Consider the following 13,952-nt stretch of genomic DNA (forward strand, 5'->3'; position numbering starts at 1 on the left):
GGGGCTTTGCAGACTCTGATGTATGTGGGGGCTCTGATTACCAGAGACCCCCTTCCAACAGAGTTACCCTTTACACCAGAGTTTACAGTGTTTCCATTTACATCAGAGCCCCTCCTTACATCAGAGTTCTTAGTGTTCCTCCTTAAATCATAGTTCCCAGACTCTCAGAGACTGCAGAGTCCCTCCTTACAGTGTAAGGGAACTCAGCAAGTTAAAATGTAAAGGGGAACTCGGCGAGTCCAGATGTAAAGGGGAACTCGGCGAGTTCAGATGTAAAGGGGAACTCGGCGAGTGCAGATGTAAAGGGAAACTCGGCGAGTGCAGATGTCAAGGGGAACTCGGCGAGTGCAGATGTAAAGGGGAACTCGGCGAGTGCAGATGTAAAGGGGAACTCGGCGAGTGCAGATGTAAAGGGGAACTCGGCGAGTGCAGATGTAAAGGGGAACTCGACGAGTGCAGATGTAAAGGGGAACTCGACGAGTGCAGATGTAAAGGGGAACTCGACGAGTGCAGATGTAAAGGGGAACTCGGCGAGTGCAGATGTAAAGGGGAACTCGGCGAGTCCAGATGTAAAGGAGAACTCCGCGAGTCCACATGTAAAGGGGAACTCGGACAGGGTTGCCCTCTATCGCCATTGCTCTTTATTCTCAGTCTGGAACCCCTAGCTGCGGCTATATGGGAATGTCCAGATATTAAAGGAGTTCGCCTCCGCAACGCAGAATATAAAATATCCTTATTCGCGGATGATGTCCTCCTAACTCTCACCCACCCGCACACATCCCTACCACACCTTCTCCACCTACTATCCACTTTTGTTAGCCTCTCGGGTTTCAAAATCAATGATACTAAAACCGAAGCATTACCTGTAAACATAACCCCAGCCCTCTTATCTTCGCTCCAAAGTAAGTATAATTACCACTGGTGTCCTCACTCACTTAAATACCTGGCGGTTCGCCTTACTGCTTCCTATGATACTTTATATAAGGCCAATTCCCCCCCCCCGTTCTCGGAAATGAATCGCTTGCTGACGTACTGGACATCTCTCCCCCTATCCCTGTTGGGCCGAATCAACGTCCTTAAAATGTCTATCCTCCCTAAGTTATTATATTTGTTTGAGACTTTACCTGTGGCTATCCCTATGTCACAGTTGAAATCCCTTCAAAGGAGAAGCCTCAGTTTTATTTGGAATAACGCTTCCCACAGGTTAGCAGGGACGGTGGTCCTGGCTCGGAGGAATAGGGGGGGGGGGGGTCTGGGAGGCCCAGATTTCATGAAATACTATTATGCCACACACCTGAGAGTTCTTACCTCCTGGACCTCCTGGAAGGCCCCAAATAGATGGTCAGAAATAGAAATGAATGTTACAGCCCCGGTCCATGCTTGCTATATGCTTTGGCCTTCCACTGCCCTTCATATGCCCCAATTACAGCACCTATACCTAGCTCCCATGATGTTCACGTTGAATATCTGGAAAAGGTGCAATGACCGCTTTTCCCTATCCTCACCGTGTCTACCGCTTGAATATCCTATTTAACTCAGACATCCCAGATAGCCTGTCCTATGATCGTAGGCTACCATGGACCCAAGCGGGACTTTTTCAACTCTGACACTTTGTTAACCCGGCGACATGCCATTTATTGACTTTTCCCACCTTGCAAAAGCAACACCAGATCCCCCAAAGGCTTCTACATTCATACTTACAGATCAGACACTTTTTCTCTACCAGGTCCCCTTCTCTGACTCTGGACAAACCCACAGACTTTGAGATCCTATGTGCTAAGGGTCCTTACGAGCCCCGACTGATCTCTACTATTTACACAATATTACATGAAGCTATTCCTATGACGGTGAAGACCCACCACTACATGAGGAAATGGTCTCAGATTCTACAGCACGATATTTCCCTGGTGGACTGGGGGAACATATGGGAGCACACTTCCAGAATATCTCGATGTGTGACCCACAAGGAAACTGCATACAAAGTTCTAATGCACTGGTATAGGACTCCAGATATTCTACATGCCCGTAACAGATTAATTTCAAAGCAATGCTGGAGATGTGGTGGGGAAGTCGGCTCTCACTACCATATTTTTTGGGACTGCCCCCTAGTCCACCAGTTCTGGCTCCAAGTCCAAAATCTGTTAGAAACACTGGCTGGCACTCCTATTCCCCTGACGCCCATGCATTATCTGCTAGGCCTCCCTTTCTCTGGTATTTCTAAGGCCTTGCGCAGATTGTTGTCCTTCATCTTATTGGCTGCTAAAAGGGTCATACCCTGGTTGTCCACCTCTCCACCAACACTTCCGCAATTGATCACCACTGTAGCTGACATATGCAGAATGGAACACTTGACGGCCGTAGTGGAGGGTAAGATGCAGAAATTTTCTAAAATTTGGTCAACATGGGATGAGTCTACATATGGCTCTGATGGGATTGATCCTACTTAGTTAAACCTGGATACATACATGTCCCCGAGAGAAGGTCTGAAATTTATTTTTCCTTGTGTGTAAAGCTTTCTTTGAGGTTAAATGGTATGTTTACAGTTTCTGTCTATAACCCCCTTAAAGATACGGTAGAAGGTCACTTCAATTTCTATTTTTTAGGGATGCGACTATCTCTCCCCCACTCGAATGAATACTTTAATCACATTGCTATACCTCTATGTGTTTAGATTTTGTATGCCCTGTAATCAAAGTATACCTGCAATCTCGATATGTTAATATTTCATGTATATTTTCTTCTGTATGATGTTGAAAATAAACAATTACAAAAAAAAAAGGGGGGGAACTCGGCGAGTCCAGATGTAAAGGGGAAATCGGCGAGTCCAGATGTAAAGGGGAACTCGACGAGTTCAGATGTAAAGGGGAACTCGACGAGTTCAGATGTAAAGGGGAGCTCGACGAGTTCAGATGTAAAGGGGAGCTCGACGAGTTCAGATGTAAAGGGGAGCTCGACGAGTTCAGATTCAAAGTGGAATTCGGCAAGTTCAGATGTAATAGGGAATTCTGTGGACTCTGATCTATAGATGGACTCTTGGTATTCAATCCATATGATTAGAAATGTTATTTAATAACAAAATAAATGTATAGTGTATACTACAAGCCAAACCTGAACACTTTAGCAGTGCACAACAATATTTTTGAAGAAACAGTGGTAACCCTACCCAAGATGGCAGGAAAAAGGCCTGCTGCAGGACATGTGAAAGGACCCCACAATGGGAATAAAGGGCCCGAGATTTATGGTTTCTTGCAATGGGGCCCTGAAGGTTTTCTAATTACACCTCTGGGGGGGGGGGGAGCCATGATTACCACCCATGACCACATGACCAGTGAAAGCACATACATATTACCAGAGTCCGTAAAGCTGTGTACCAGACAGTAAGACCCATTACCAGAGTCATATAATGGATATTTCAGTATATTGTTAAGAACTAAAAAGTGAGCATGCATTTTGAGTTGAATGTTAAATAGCTGTGAAAAAAACACCCATTAAAAAGTCTTTCAATCTTAATTTTAAAATCTTCAGGTTCATCCAAAATGACTCAGCATCAGGTCTCTTCCTCCTCCTCTTTCCCCACTTAAATCTCTAAAGTGACTGAATATATCTGTACAACAAATGGCTTCCTGCAAACAAGTAATAAAATGATTCCCTTCTGGTTGCTTATGCTACTGATCTCTGAAATGAATAAAAATTGCTGGCTAAATGTCCTACAGAATCAACACTTACAGAAGTGTAAAATTCCTGGTCCCCTTTTGCACACTGTGGTTCCTCCCACGAGCAAATCCATCCCTACAAGCACAGTAGCAGTACAGTTGTTGGAGTCTTGAACCATTGAGCACGCTCAGATGTGATGGGTGCTGTAGGATTTTCAGCCAGTGGTTTCTACTGTGGAGATCTGCAGTGTTTACAGAGACCCGTTTATTGTACAAATTTCATTTAGTGGCACAGTCACTTTAAGGGCACAGTGAGGAACTCTAAGGAGATATCTAATGGTCAAACAGTAAGTGTGTGGCACTTCCAATCTCCTGGTGGAGGCACCTCCACAGACCAATCTTAAGTTAAAGCCTCATGGATCTTGGAGTTTATCAAATTTAGGACTCAGTACCTCATAGGTTTAAATTAAATTCTGATAGCCACTCACAACAGTCTTTATTTCCATTTGCTACAATCCAGCTATAAGGTTAAAAACCAGCCATGAGCTATTCTGCAATTCTGGATTTCTCCATGAATTCCCCTGTAACATCACTTAATACAATACTGTATATGATAAATGATGCTATCTTTAAATATAAGATATGTCCATTCAAGAAAATACAAACAGTGTTAAAAAAAATATGTTGGTCCATATCAGTAATTGCAAAATAAAAAAGTTTTTATATATTTTTTTCACTTTGGAATGAAGTTATTGTAAAAACCAAATAATCATATTACTTTTTTTGCAGGTATAAAATTGTGATTACACCAAGACGAATTTATCTATCCATCTTGTTTGTTTGGATATTGTCCTTTTTGGTAGGGCTGGTTCCAATGTTCGGATGGAATAAAAATCTCAACTCAGACTACCTGGAATGCCAGTTCCTTAATGTTATAAGGATGGATTACATGGTCTACTTTAATATTTTTGGATGGATTTTTCTTCCCATGTTGGTTATTTTGGCTTTATATATTGAAGTTTTCTATTTAATCAGAAAACATATGAGAAAAAACATTTCAAATACTGGAAGAAGGGGAATTTTCTATGGCAAGGAATACAAGACTGCAAAATCCCTTGCCCTGGTTTTTTTGCTATTTGCAATCAGCTGGTTACCATTGTCTATTTGTAATTGTTATATTTACTATACTGGAGGCACTCAACATTCCAGTGCATTTAAGTGGTTCGTATATGTAGCCATACTGCTGTCCCATGCCAATTCAGCAATGAATCCCATTGTCTATGCTTTTAAAATCAAGAAATTTAAAGACTCGTATTCCCAAATTCTAAGAACATATATCCTACACAAAGTGAGTGAAAGTTCGAGTGGGGAGCACACGTTGGATGATATATCTCAAGACTGTGTCGAATGACTATATGCCCACTATCATACTCTGCTTCTTTTATATATTCTTTTATAAATATATATCCTACATTACCAACAATAGTGTAAAACAAAAATAAATGTATGTTGCCGCTAACCCACTGTCATGTGTTCCCACACCAACTGGAAATTAGTATACAAAAGTGCAGAGCAACCAAAACAATTGCTCTAATTCAGACAATCAATATAAAATACACTTCTGTGCCTATATGCAAAACTCAGTGCTTATTTACAATATAACACACACACACAAGTGTAACTAAAATAAAACAAATGAAAAAATTATTGATCAAAAACAAACCAAATTATTGCGCAAGATTTCTCCTTTTGTTCAGCAATACCATGTCTGCCACCACAAGCTGTGCAAGCCACTTTTTTTTCCCTTTGAAAGAGTCAAGAGCCACATGATGAAACGCATCAGGGATGGGGCCATGTGATGTCACCATGCCCAGAACCAGTAGTAAGCGGAAGTTATACACATACACCAAGGTTGACGTTATTCCTTAGGGGGCAGTGCTCTGATGTTTAAAAGTAGCAATACTCTATGTGCACTGGATGCAAGTGCACTGATTTTGTAAGTGGCTTATGAGGGTTTATTAACCCCCCTGGAGGTATTCCCGAGTCTGGCTCGGGGCGAAAATTTTGTACCATTTGCAGTAACCCCCGAGCCAGACTCGGGACCGCATCACTGAATCCAGGGAGAGTTTACTTACCTTGTCCCCTGGATCCAGCGATGTCCCCCCACTGTACGAGCGAGCCGACCTCCGCTCTTACTATCACGGAGCCGAGCTCCGTTCCCCGAGAGCGTTGTGACGCACGGGGACGGAGACCGGCGCCAAATTCAAAAAGTGAAACACACAGTATACATACAGTATAATGTAATCTTACAGATTACATTGCTGTTTGTAATTATTTCACATCCCCTTTGTCCCTAGTGGTCTGCCCAGTGTCCTGCATGCAGTTTTATAATATAAAAACTGTTCTTTATACCTGGAAACTGGAGATTGTCCATAGCAACCAAAACGGTCCCTTTACATCAAAAATAGTTTTAGACCAGCTATAAAACAGCGATAATAAATTAGAATCACTCGCAGAATTGAGTGATAGTGATTTGTGGGGAGATCCGTCATCAAATACTGAAAAGTAATGACAGTGACAATTCTGCAACTGAGCAAATTTCTGTGTTTTTTGATTTGATTACATTATTGAATATTTTTTATTATTGTTATATTATTATTTGGTATAATGACTGATAGTTATTTATTATATTATAATTTATGATTTCATTTTTCAAACTTTATCATACCCGGGATGTCTACTAGACTACAATATAAAACGCCAAATTTTCATGCAAAATAATTGTACCGCTTTCAGCACCTAAAATCTGAAATAATCTTACTGCCAGGGCGGTTAATAAAGAGAGGCTATATTTGAGAAATACTACACTGTGGGAGGCTGTTTGTCCTTTTTGGAGTGATTGTTGCTGAAGAAAGTGCTAACCAGAGGAGGAAGATTGATGACCATTTGAGTATAAATCTGGAGAAAATTCCTGGATTATCAGCCCTGGTTTAAGGACAAGGCATACATTGACCTTACCACTGTGTATGTTATAGTGTAAAAAAAAAACACTGAGTTTTGCCTAAAGGCACAGAAGTGGATTTTATATTGATTGTCGGAATTAAAACAATTATTTTGTCTGTGATGCACTTTTGTGCACTAATGATCAATGACAATGACAATTTGCTACTGCACTGGTATAACTGTGAATCTAATACATTATAGGTTTAAAAAAAGCTCTAAAAAACTGATTTTCAAGAGTATGCATTAATTTCAGATTAATCATAGCATATTGTGCTTATTGTGTGTAAAAAATATTTAGATTTTATTAGAATTATTTTAGGCATTTTTTCCTACAGTTTATATTTTTTCATATATGACTTCAGTGAGTCGGCCAATACATAGAACCCCACTGTTAAAAATAAAGTAAAAAGGACAATTACTTGTATTAAGTAAATATTGCTGCCAAATATACATACATAATTACAAAATATACATTTAAATAAGAATGGTATATTATTGCACAGTGATAGCATAATGTATGTCTTCCTGTATACCTAAAAGAAACACCCTGAAAAGACAATATGTTGTAAAGCCCAGTACAAACTGTTGGCGCTATATAAAGCCATAATAATAATAATAATAATAATAATATTTCTTTAAACACCAAAACATGGTGGAAACAGACCAGTTGTTTTGAAAAATCAGCATACGTCACTTTATATTGTTTAATGATATTGAATCATCTAAGGCGGGGGTCTCCAAACTATGGTCCTCTAGTTATTCAGGAACTGCAATTTCCCTTGCCTTTTCAATTGCCTAGTCATGTCTGTGAATGTCAGAGTTTTATAATGCATCATGGAACATGTAGTAATGCAACAGCTGGAGGACTGTAGTTGGGAGATCCCTGATCTAAGGCATCCAAAATTAGACTTTAAAATTCCTATGAATGGTTTTGTCACATATGATACATGTATTGTGATATATATGATTATGTTTTCTTGTGTTTTTTTTTTATACATACAACAGACATCTTAGAAGTGTGACTGTGCTTAAATAAACAAAGCCTTTTTATCAGATATAACAGATTGTATAAAAAACACTTTCAGCAGACCAAGCACAAAGAGCAGTGGAAGAATTAAAAGCAACAAAGACTCTTCCCGTGCTTAACATAATTAGACTACAGGCTTAGTGCCCTGGACTTAAAATAGTGTATTTTGAAAAAAGTAGTGGCCTATTAAAATTATTGCAAGGAAAATGTTTAAGATCTTTTAAATAAGCATGCAAAAACATTTACCGTATTTATCGGGGTATAACACAAACTTTTCCCCCCTAAAATCAGGGGGAAAGTGGGGGTGCGTGTTATACGCCGATCCTCCACAATTTTTAACCCTTTCTGCCGCTCTCTGTGGCTTCGGGGGTATTTTCGGCGCACTCGGCCGTTCCCGGCTATCTTCGGCTGCTCTCTGCTATTTTCGTGGCCATTCTTGTTGGCTTTGGAAAGCTGAAAGCCGTCGAGAATGGCCGACTGTGGCCGAAAATAGCCGAGAACGGACGAAAGCCGCCGTGTGCGGCTGAAAATAGCCGAAAGCCGCCGAGAACTACCGAGCGCCGCTGAGATACACAGGACATCCGCTCTGTATCTTGGCGGCGCCATTTTTAAATGACAAAGCCACAGAAAAGACTGCAAATGACTGACGAGATTAAATGCAAGGCTGCAAATGACTGACAAGACTAAATGCAAGGCTGTAAATAACTGACAAGGCTGCAATGGAAGGCTGCAAATGACACTGACAAGGCTGCATTAATGGTCATTTAAATGTAAGTTTTTTTCCCTTAACCACCTTCAGACTGGACCATTTTGCTGGTAAATGACCAGAGGTCTTTTTACAATTTGGCACTGCGCTGCTTTAACTGGTAATTGCGCGGTCATGCAATGTTGTACCCAAACAAAATTTGCGTCCTTTTCTTCCCACAAATAGAGCTTTCTTTTGATGGTATTTGATTGCCTCTGCGATTTTTATTTTTTGCGATATAAACGTAAAAAGACCGCAAATTTTGAAAAAAAATGATATTTTCTACTTTTTGTTATTAGAAAAATCCAATAAACTCAATTTTAGTCATACATTTAGGCCAAAATGTATTCAGCCACATGTCTTTGGTAAAAAAAAAGGCAATAATTGTATATTTATTGGTTTGCGCAAAAGTTGTCACATCTACAAACTAAGGTACGTTTTCTGGAATTTACGCAGCTTTTAGTTTACGACTGCCTATCTCATTTCTTGAGGTGCTAAAATGGCAGGGCAGTACAAAACCCCCCCAAATGACCCCATTTTGGAAAGTAGACACCCTAAGGAAATTGATAAGTGGCATGTTGAGCCCATTGAATATTTTATTTTTTTGCCTCAAGCGATTGAATAATGACAAAAAAAAAATATATTTTTTTTTTTTTTACACAAAGTTGTCACTAAATGATATATTGCTCACACATGCTATGGGCATATGTGAAATGACACCCCAAAATAAATTCTGCTGCTTCTCCTGAGTACGGGGATACCACATATGTGGGACTTTTTGGGAGCCTAGCCGCGTACGGGGCCCCGAAAACCAAGAACCGCCTTCAGGTTTTCTAAGGGCGTAAATATTTGACTTCACTCCTCACTACCTATTAGAGTTTTGAAGGCCATAAAATGCCAAGATGGCACAAAACCCCCACAAATGACCCCATTTTAGAAAGTAGACACCCCAAGCTATTTGCTGAGAGGCATGTTGAGTCCATGGAATATTTTATATTTTGCCACAAGTTGCGGGAAAATTACAAACTTTTTTTTTTTTTCACAAAGTTGTCACTAAATGATATATTGCTCACGCATGCCATGGGCATATGTGAAATGACACCCCAAAATAAATTCTGCTGCTTCTCCTGAGTACGGGGATACCACATATGTGGGACTTTTTGGGAGCCTAGCCGCGTACGGGGCCCCGAAAACCAAGAACCGCCTTCAGGTTTTCTAAGGGCGTAAATATTTGACTTCACTCCTCACTACCTATTAGAGTTTTGAAGGCCATAAAATGCCAAGATGGCACAAAACCCCCACAAATGACCCCATTTTAGAAAGTAGACACCCCAAGCTATTTGCTGAGAGGCATGTTGAGTCCATGGAATATTTTATATTTTGCCACAAGTTGCGGGAAAATTACAAACTTTTTTTTTTTTTCACAAAGTTGTCACTAAATGATATATTGCTCACGCATGCCATGGGCATATGTGAAATGACACCCCAAAATAAATTCTGCTGCTTCTCCTGAGTACGGGGATACCACATATGTGGGACTTTTTGGGAGCCTAGCCGCGTACGGGGCCCCGAAAACCAAGAACCGCCTTCAGGTTTTCTAAGGGCGTAAATATTTGACTTCACTCCTCACTACCTATTAGAGTTTTGAAGGCCATAAAATGCCAAGATGGCACAAAACCCCCACAAATGACCCCATTTTAGAAAGTAGACACCCCAAGCTATTTGCTGAGAGGCATGTTGAGTCCATGGAATATTTTATATTTTGCCACAAGTTGCGGGAAAATTACAAACTTTTTTTTTTTTTCACAAAGTTGTCACTAAATGATATATTGCTCACGCATGCCATGGGCATATGTGAAATGACACCCCAAAATAAATTCTGCTGCTTCTCCTGAGTACGGGGATACCACATATGTGGGACTTTTTGGGAGCCTAGCCGCGTACGGGGCCCCGAAAACCAAGCACCGCCTTCAGGCTTTCTAAGGGCGTTACAGTTTTGAAGGCCATAAAATGCCAAGATGGCACAAACCCCCCCCCAAATGACCCCATTTTGGAAAGTAGACACCCCTAAATTTAGGGGTACACTAGTGAGACTAGGTAATAAATGGCGGGTGCCCTGAAACTATAAAAAAAATAACTAACCAACCAGCGCCACCTGTAACAGTTATATGGTGATCACTGGTGAACGGGTTAACTAGGGGGCAATCAGGGGGCTTTATGCGGTAGTATATGGGGGTCCCTGGCGCTATAAAAAGCTGCGGTGAACCTAAATACCTACCTGCCTAACTAGCGTCACCTGTGACACTAATACAGTGATCAGAAAAACGATCGCTTATTAGGCTGGGTTCACACTGGAGCGATGCGGGAACGCCACGAATCCGCGGCGGGTTCCCGCATCACATGCCTCCCGGCGGCAGTTCACACTGCCCTATGCGAACTGCTGGGAGTGTCAGTGAAATGTTAATGACACCCCCAGATCAGTTCGCATATCGCAGTGCGATCTGCAAACTCGGATCGCATGGTGTGAACACCCATGGGATCCGATTCTGCTGCGGACCAAAAAAAGGGTCCCGTGCGAGTTTGCGGCGGGTGCGGCGGGTGCGACACGAATTCAGCCATACTATCTGTATGGCTGAACTCGAATCGCACAGAGATCGGATGTGATTTGCACTGCAGTGCGGTGCGAATCACATCCGTTCTCATAAACCGCTGCAATGTGAACCCAGCCTTAGTGACACTGGCGACGGGGGGTGATCACGGGGTTAAACCTTTATTGGGGGGGTTAGGGGGGTACCTTAGAACTAAAGGGGGCTAACCCTAACTGCCCTAACAGTTATTACAGTCACAAATGACACCCGCCGGGTGATCAGGGGGTTAAACCTTTATTAGGTAATAAATGGCGGGTGCCCTGAAACTATAAAAAAATAACTAACCAACCAGCGTCACCTGTAACAGTTATATGGTGATCACTGGTGAAAGGGTTAACTAGGGGGCAATCAGGGGGCTTTATGCGGTAGTATATGGGGGTCCCTGGCGCTATAAAAAGCTGCGGCGAACCTAAATACCTACCTGCCTAACTAGCGTCACCTGTGACACTAATACAGCGATCAGAAAAACTATCGCTTATTAGGCTGGGTTCACACTGGAGCGATGCGGGAACGCTATGAATCCGCGGCAGGTTTCCGCATCGCATGCCTCCCGGCGGCAGTTCACACTACCCTATGCGAACTGCTGGGAGTGTCAGTGAAATGTTAATGACACCCCCAGATCAGTTCGCATATCGCAGTGCGATCTGCAAACTCGGATCGCATGGTGTGAACACCCATGCGATCCGATTCTGCTGCGGGCCAAAAAAAGGGTCCCGTGCGAATTTGCGGCGGGTGCGGCGGGTGCGGCGGGTGCGACACGAATTCAGCCATACTATCTGTATGGCTGAACTCGAATCGCACAGAGATCGGATGTGATTTGCACTGCAGTGCGGTGCGAATCACATTCGTTCTCATAAACCGCTGCAATGTGAACCCAGCCTTAGTGACACTGGCGACGGGGGGTGATCACGGGGTTAAACCTTTATTGGGGGGGTTAGGGGGGCACATTAGAACTAAAGGGGGCTAACCCTAACTGCCCTAACAGTTATTACAGTCACAAATGACACCAATGCAAAAAAAAAAAAAAGCAATTGGTGTCACTGTGACTGGGGGGCAGGGGTAATTGGGGGGGTGATCGGGGGGTAAAGGGGGGGTGTGAGTGTGCCTGGCATGTTCTACTGTATGTGTGGTGTGTTGGTGCAACTCCCCGAACCTCTCTCCTCGGTGCCGGAACGAAAAATACCGACACGGAGGAGAGAATACATCACTTCCTCTCCTGTGTTTACATTACAGGAGAGGAAGTGATGTCACGGGACATTTTCATTCGTCGGGAGCGATCGCGAGGGGGTGGCCATGAATGAATGGCCGTCCCCTCGTCCGGGATCGCTCCCGAACAAATACCGACCGCCGCAGGCACCGGGCGGGGGCCCGATCGGGCCCCCGACCGGCGGGCAGGCAAGGACGTACATGTAAGCCCTTATGCCTGCCCGTGCCATTCTGTCGACGTACATCGTCGTGCGGCGGTCGGAAAGTGGTTAAACTTCCCTCCTAAAAGTTTTTTTCTTTTAAATTCCCCCCTAAACTTGGGGTGTGTGTTATATGCCGGCGCGTGTTATACGTCGATAAATACGGAAAATCCTAATGATGAATCTGTTTTGAATGCGTTTTGTACATTTTATTTGGTTTCTATAGGTTTTTCACCTGTGAAGGGGTTAAGTGAGAGATAATTGTATAAACTGCAAAACAAAGCCATCTGGTAAAGCTAAAGTGTTTGTAAAGGCAAAGCTTCTGGCCCCTTTTAATAAAAAGTGGATTAAGTTTAAATCAGTTTATCCATCTTCTGTTTAGTTCTGTTACAGCCATTTTAAATCCATTTACATCCGTTTTTCATCTGATTATATCTGTTTTTTTGTCTGCTTCCATTTTTTAAATGGAACAAAAATGCAGACTTGTTTTGTTAAAAAAAAAAAAAAAAAAAAAAGGACTTAACGAAAGCCGGTGGAAAAATGGTTGTAAAACGGATGGCGTCCGCTTACATCCATTTGCCTATAGGAATGCATTGCTGTCCATTTTTCATCTGTATATATATATGTACACACGGATGAATATGAATATGAATATATATATATATATATATATATATATATATATATATATATATATATATATATTGTGAGGGGTTAGCTCGGTAGCGGGTGTGTGTGACCCCCTGGATGGGTTCACAACACAAAGTCAGGCACAGCAGACAGCGGTGTAGGTTCAAAAAACAAAAGATCCGGTTTATTTCTGCTACATGCAGTGATACATAAACAGCCGAACAAAATAAAACAGGAAAATAAATCCTGGTCAGCTTGACCTCTAACTACACACGTAGACTCCCTGTCTAACAACTGGGTACAGCCTTGTGCTGCCCCAGTCCCTGTCCCTGTTGTAGAGATTTGCCACACAGGCGTTAACTCACCGCACAGAACAGGTGTCACACTCCCCAGTCTATACAACAAAACTGGTTCCAGGATGGAGCATCTCCCTATGCATGCTGGGGTTTTTTGTAGAGGTCTTAATGAGCCCACTTACTACAGCTGGGCTCATTAACTCTTCCCCTCTAATTGTAAAAGTCTGCATACAGCCTGAATCTAGGACACACATATTTCCCATCCTGAATACAACCAGGTGATTTTACCTGCGTGCTGCCACAATATATATATATATATATATATATATATATATATATATATATATATATATATATATATAAATATATACTTTTTTTTACCACTTAAGGAAAGGGAAGATACAGTATAGCCCAAAATGTTGCGTTTAAACAAAGTCAATGTATTTACAATAAATAGCATATTTTTGGTAGCGATAGCACTCTTGGTACAATTCTTCTGGATGGCTTAACACTGGAAAGTGAATCCTAGTGTGCCTCTGAGCTA

General features: G+C 42.0%; 1 protein-coding gene across 1 annotated transcript in view; it reads left to right on the forward strand.

The window, feature by feature from the left end:
- The window catches only part of LOC143982636 (adenosine receptor A3-like), a 70,550-nt gene extending 63,476 nt beyond the window's left edge, over window positions 1-7,074 (forward strand). The window contains exon 2 of the mRNA XM_077481529.1: window positions 4,443-7,074. Coding sequence (XP_077337655.1) covers window positions 4,443-5,064 — 622 coding nt within the window. The 3' untranslated portion in view covers window positions 5,065-7,074. The remainder of the gene's footprint in view (window positions 1-4,442) is intronic.
- Window positions 7,075-13,952: the final 6,878 nt, after the last annotated feature.

This window comes from Lithobates pipiens, unplaced genomic scaffold (assembly GCF_037356315.1).
Source record: "Lithobates pipiens isolate NorthernLeopardFrog02 unplaced genomic scaffold, aLitPip1_a1.2 Scaffold_16, whole genome shotgun sequence".
In the NCBI taxonomy this organism is placed as follows: Eukaryota; Metazoa; Chordata; class Amphibia; order Anura; family Ranidae; genus Lithobates; species Lithobates pipiens.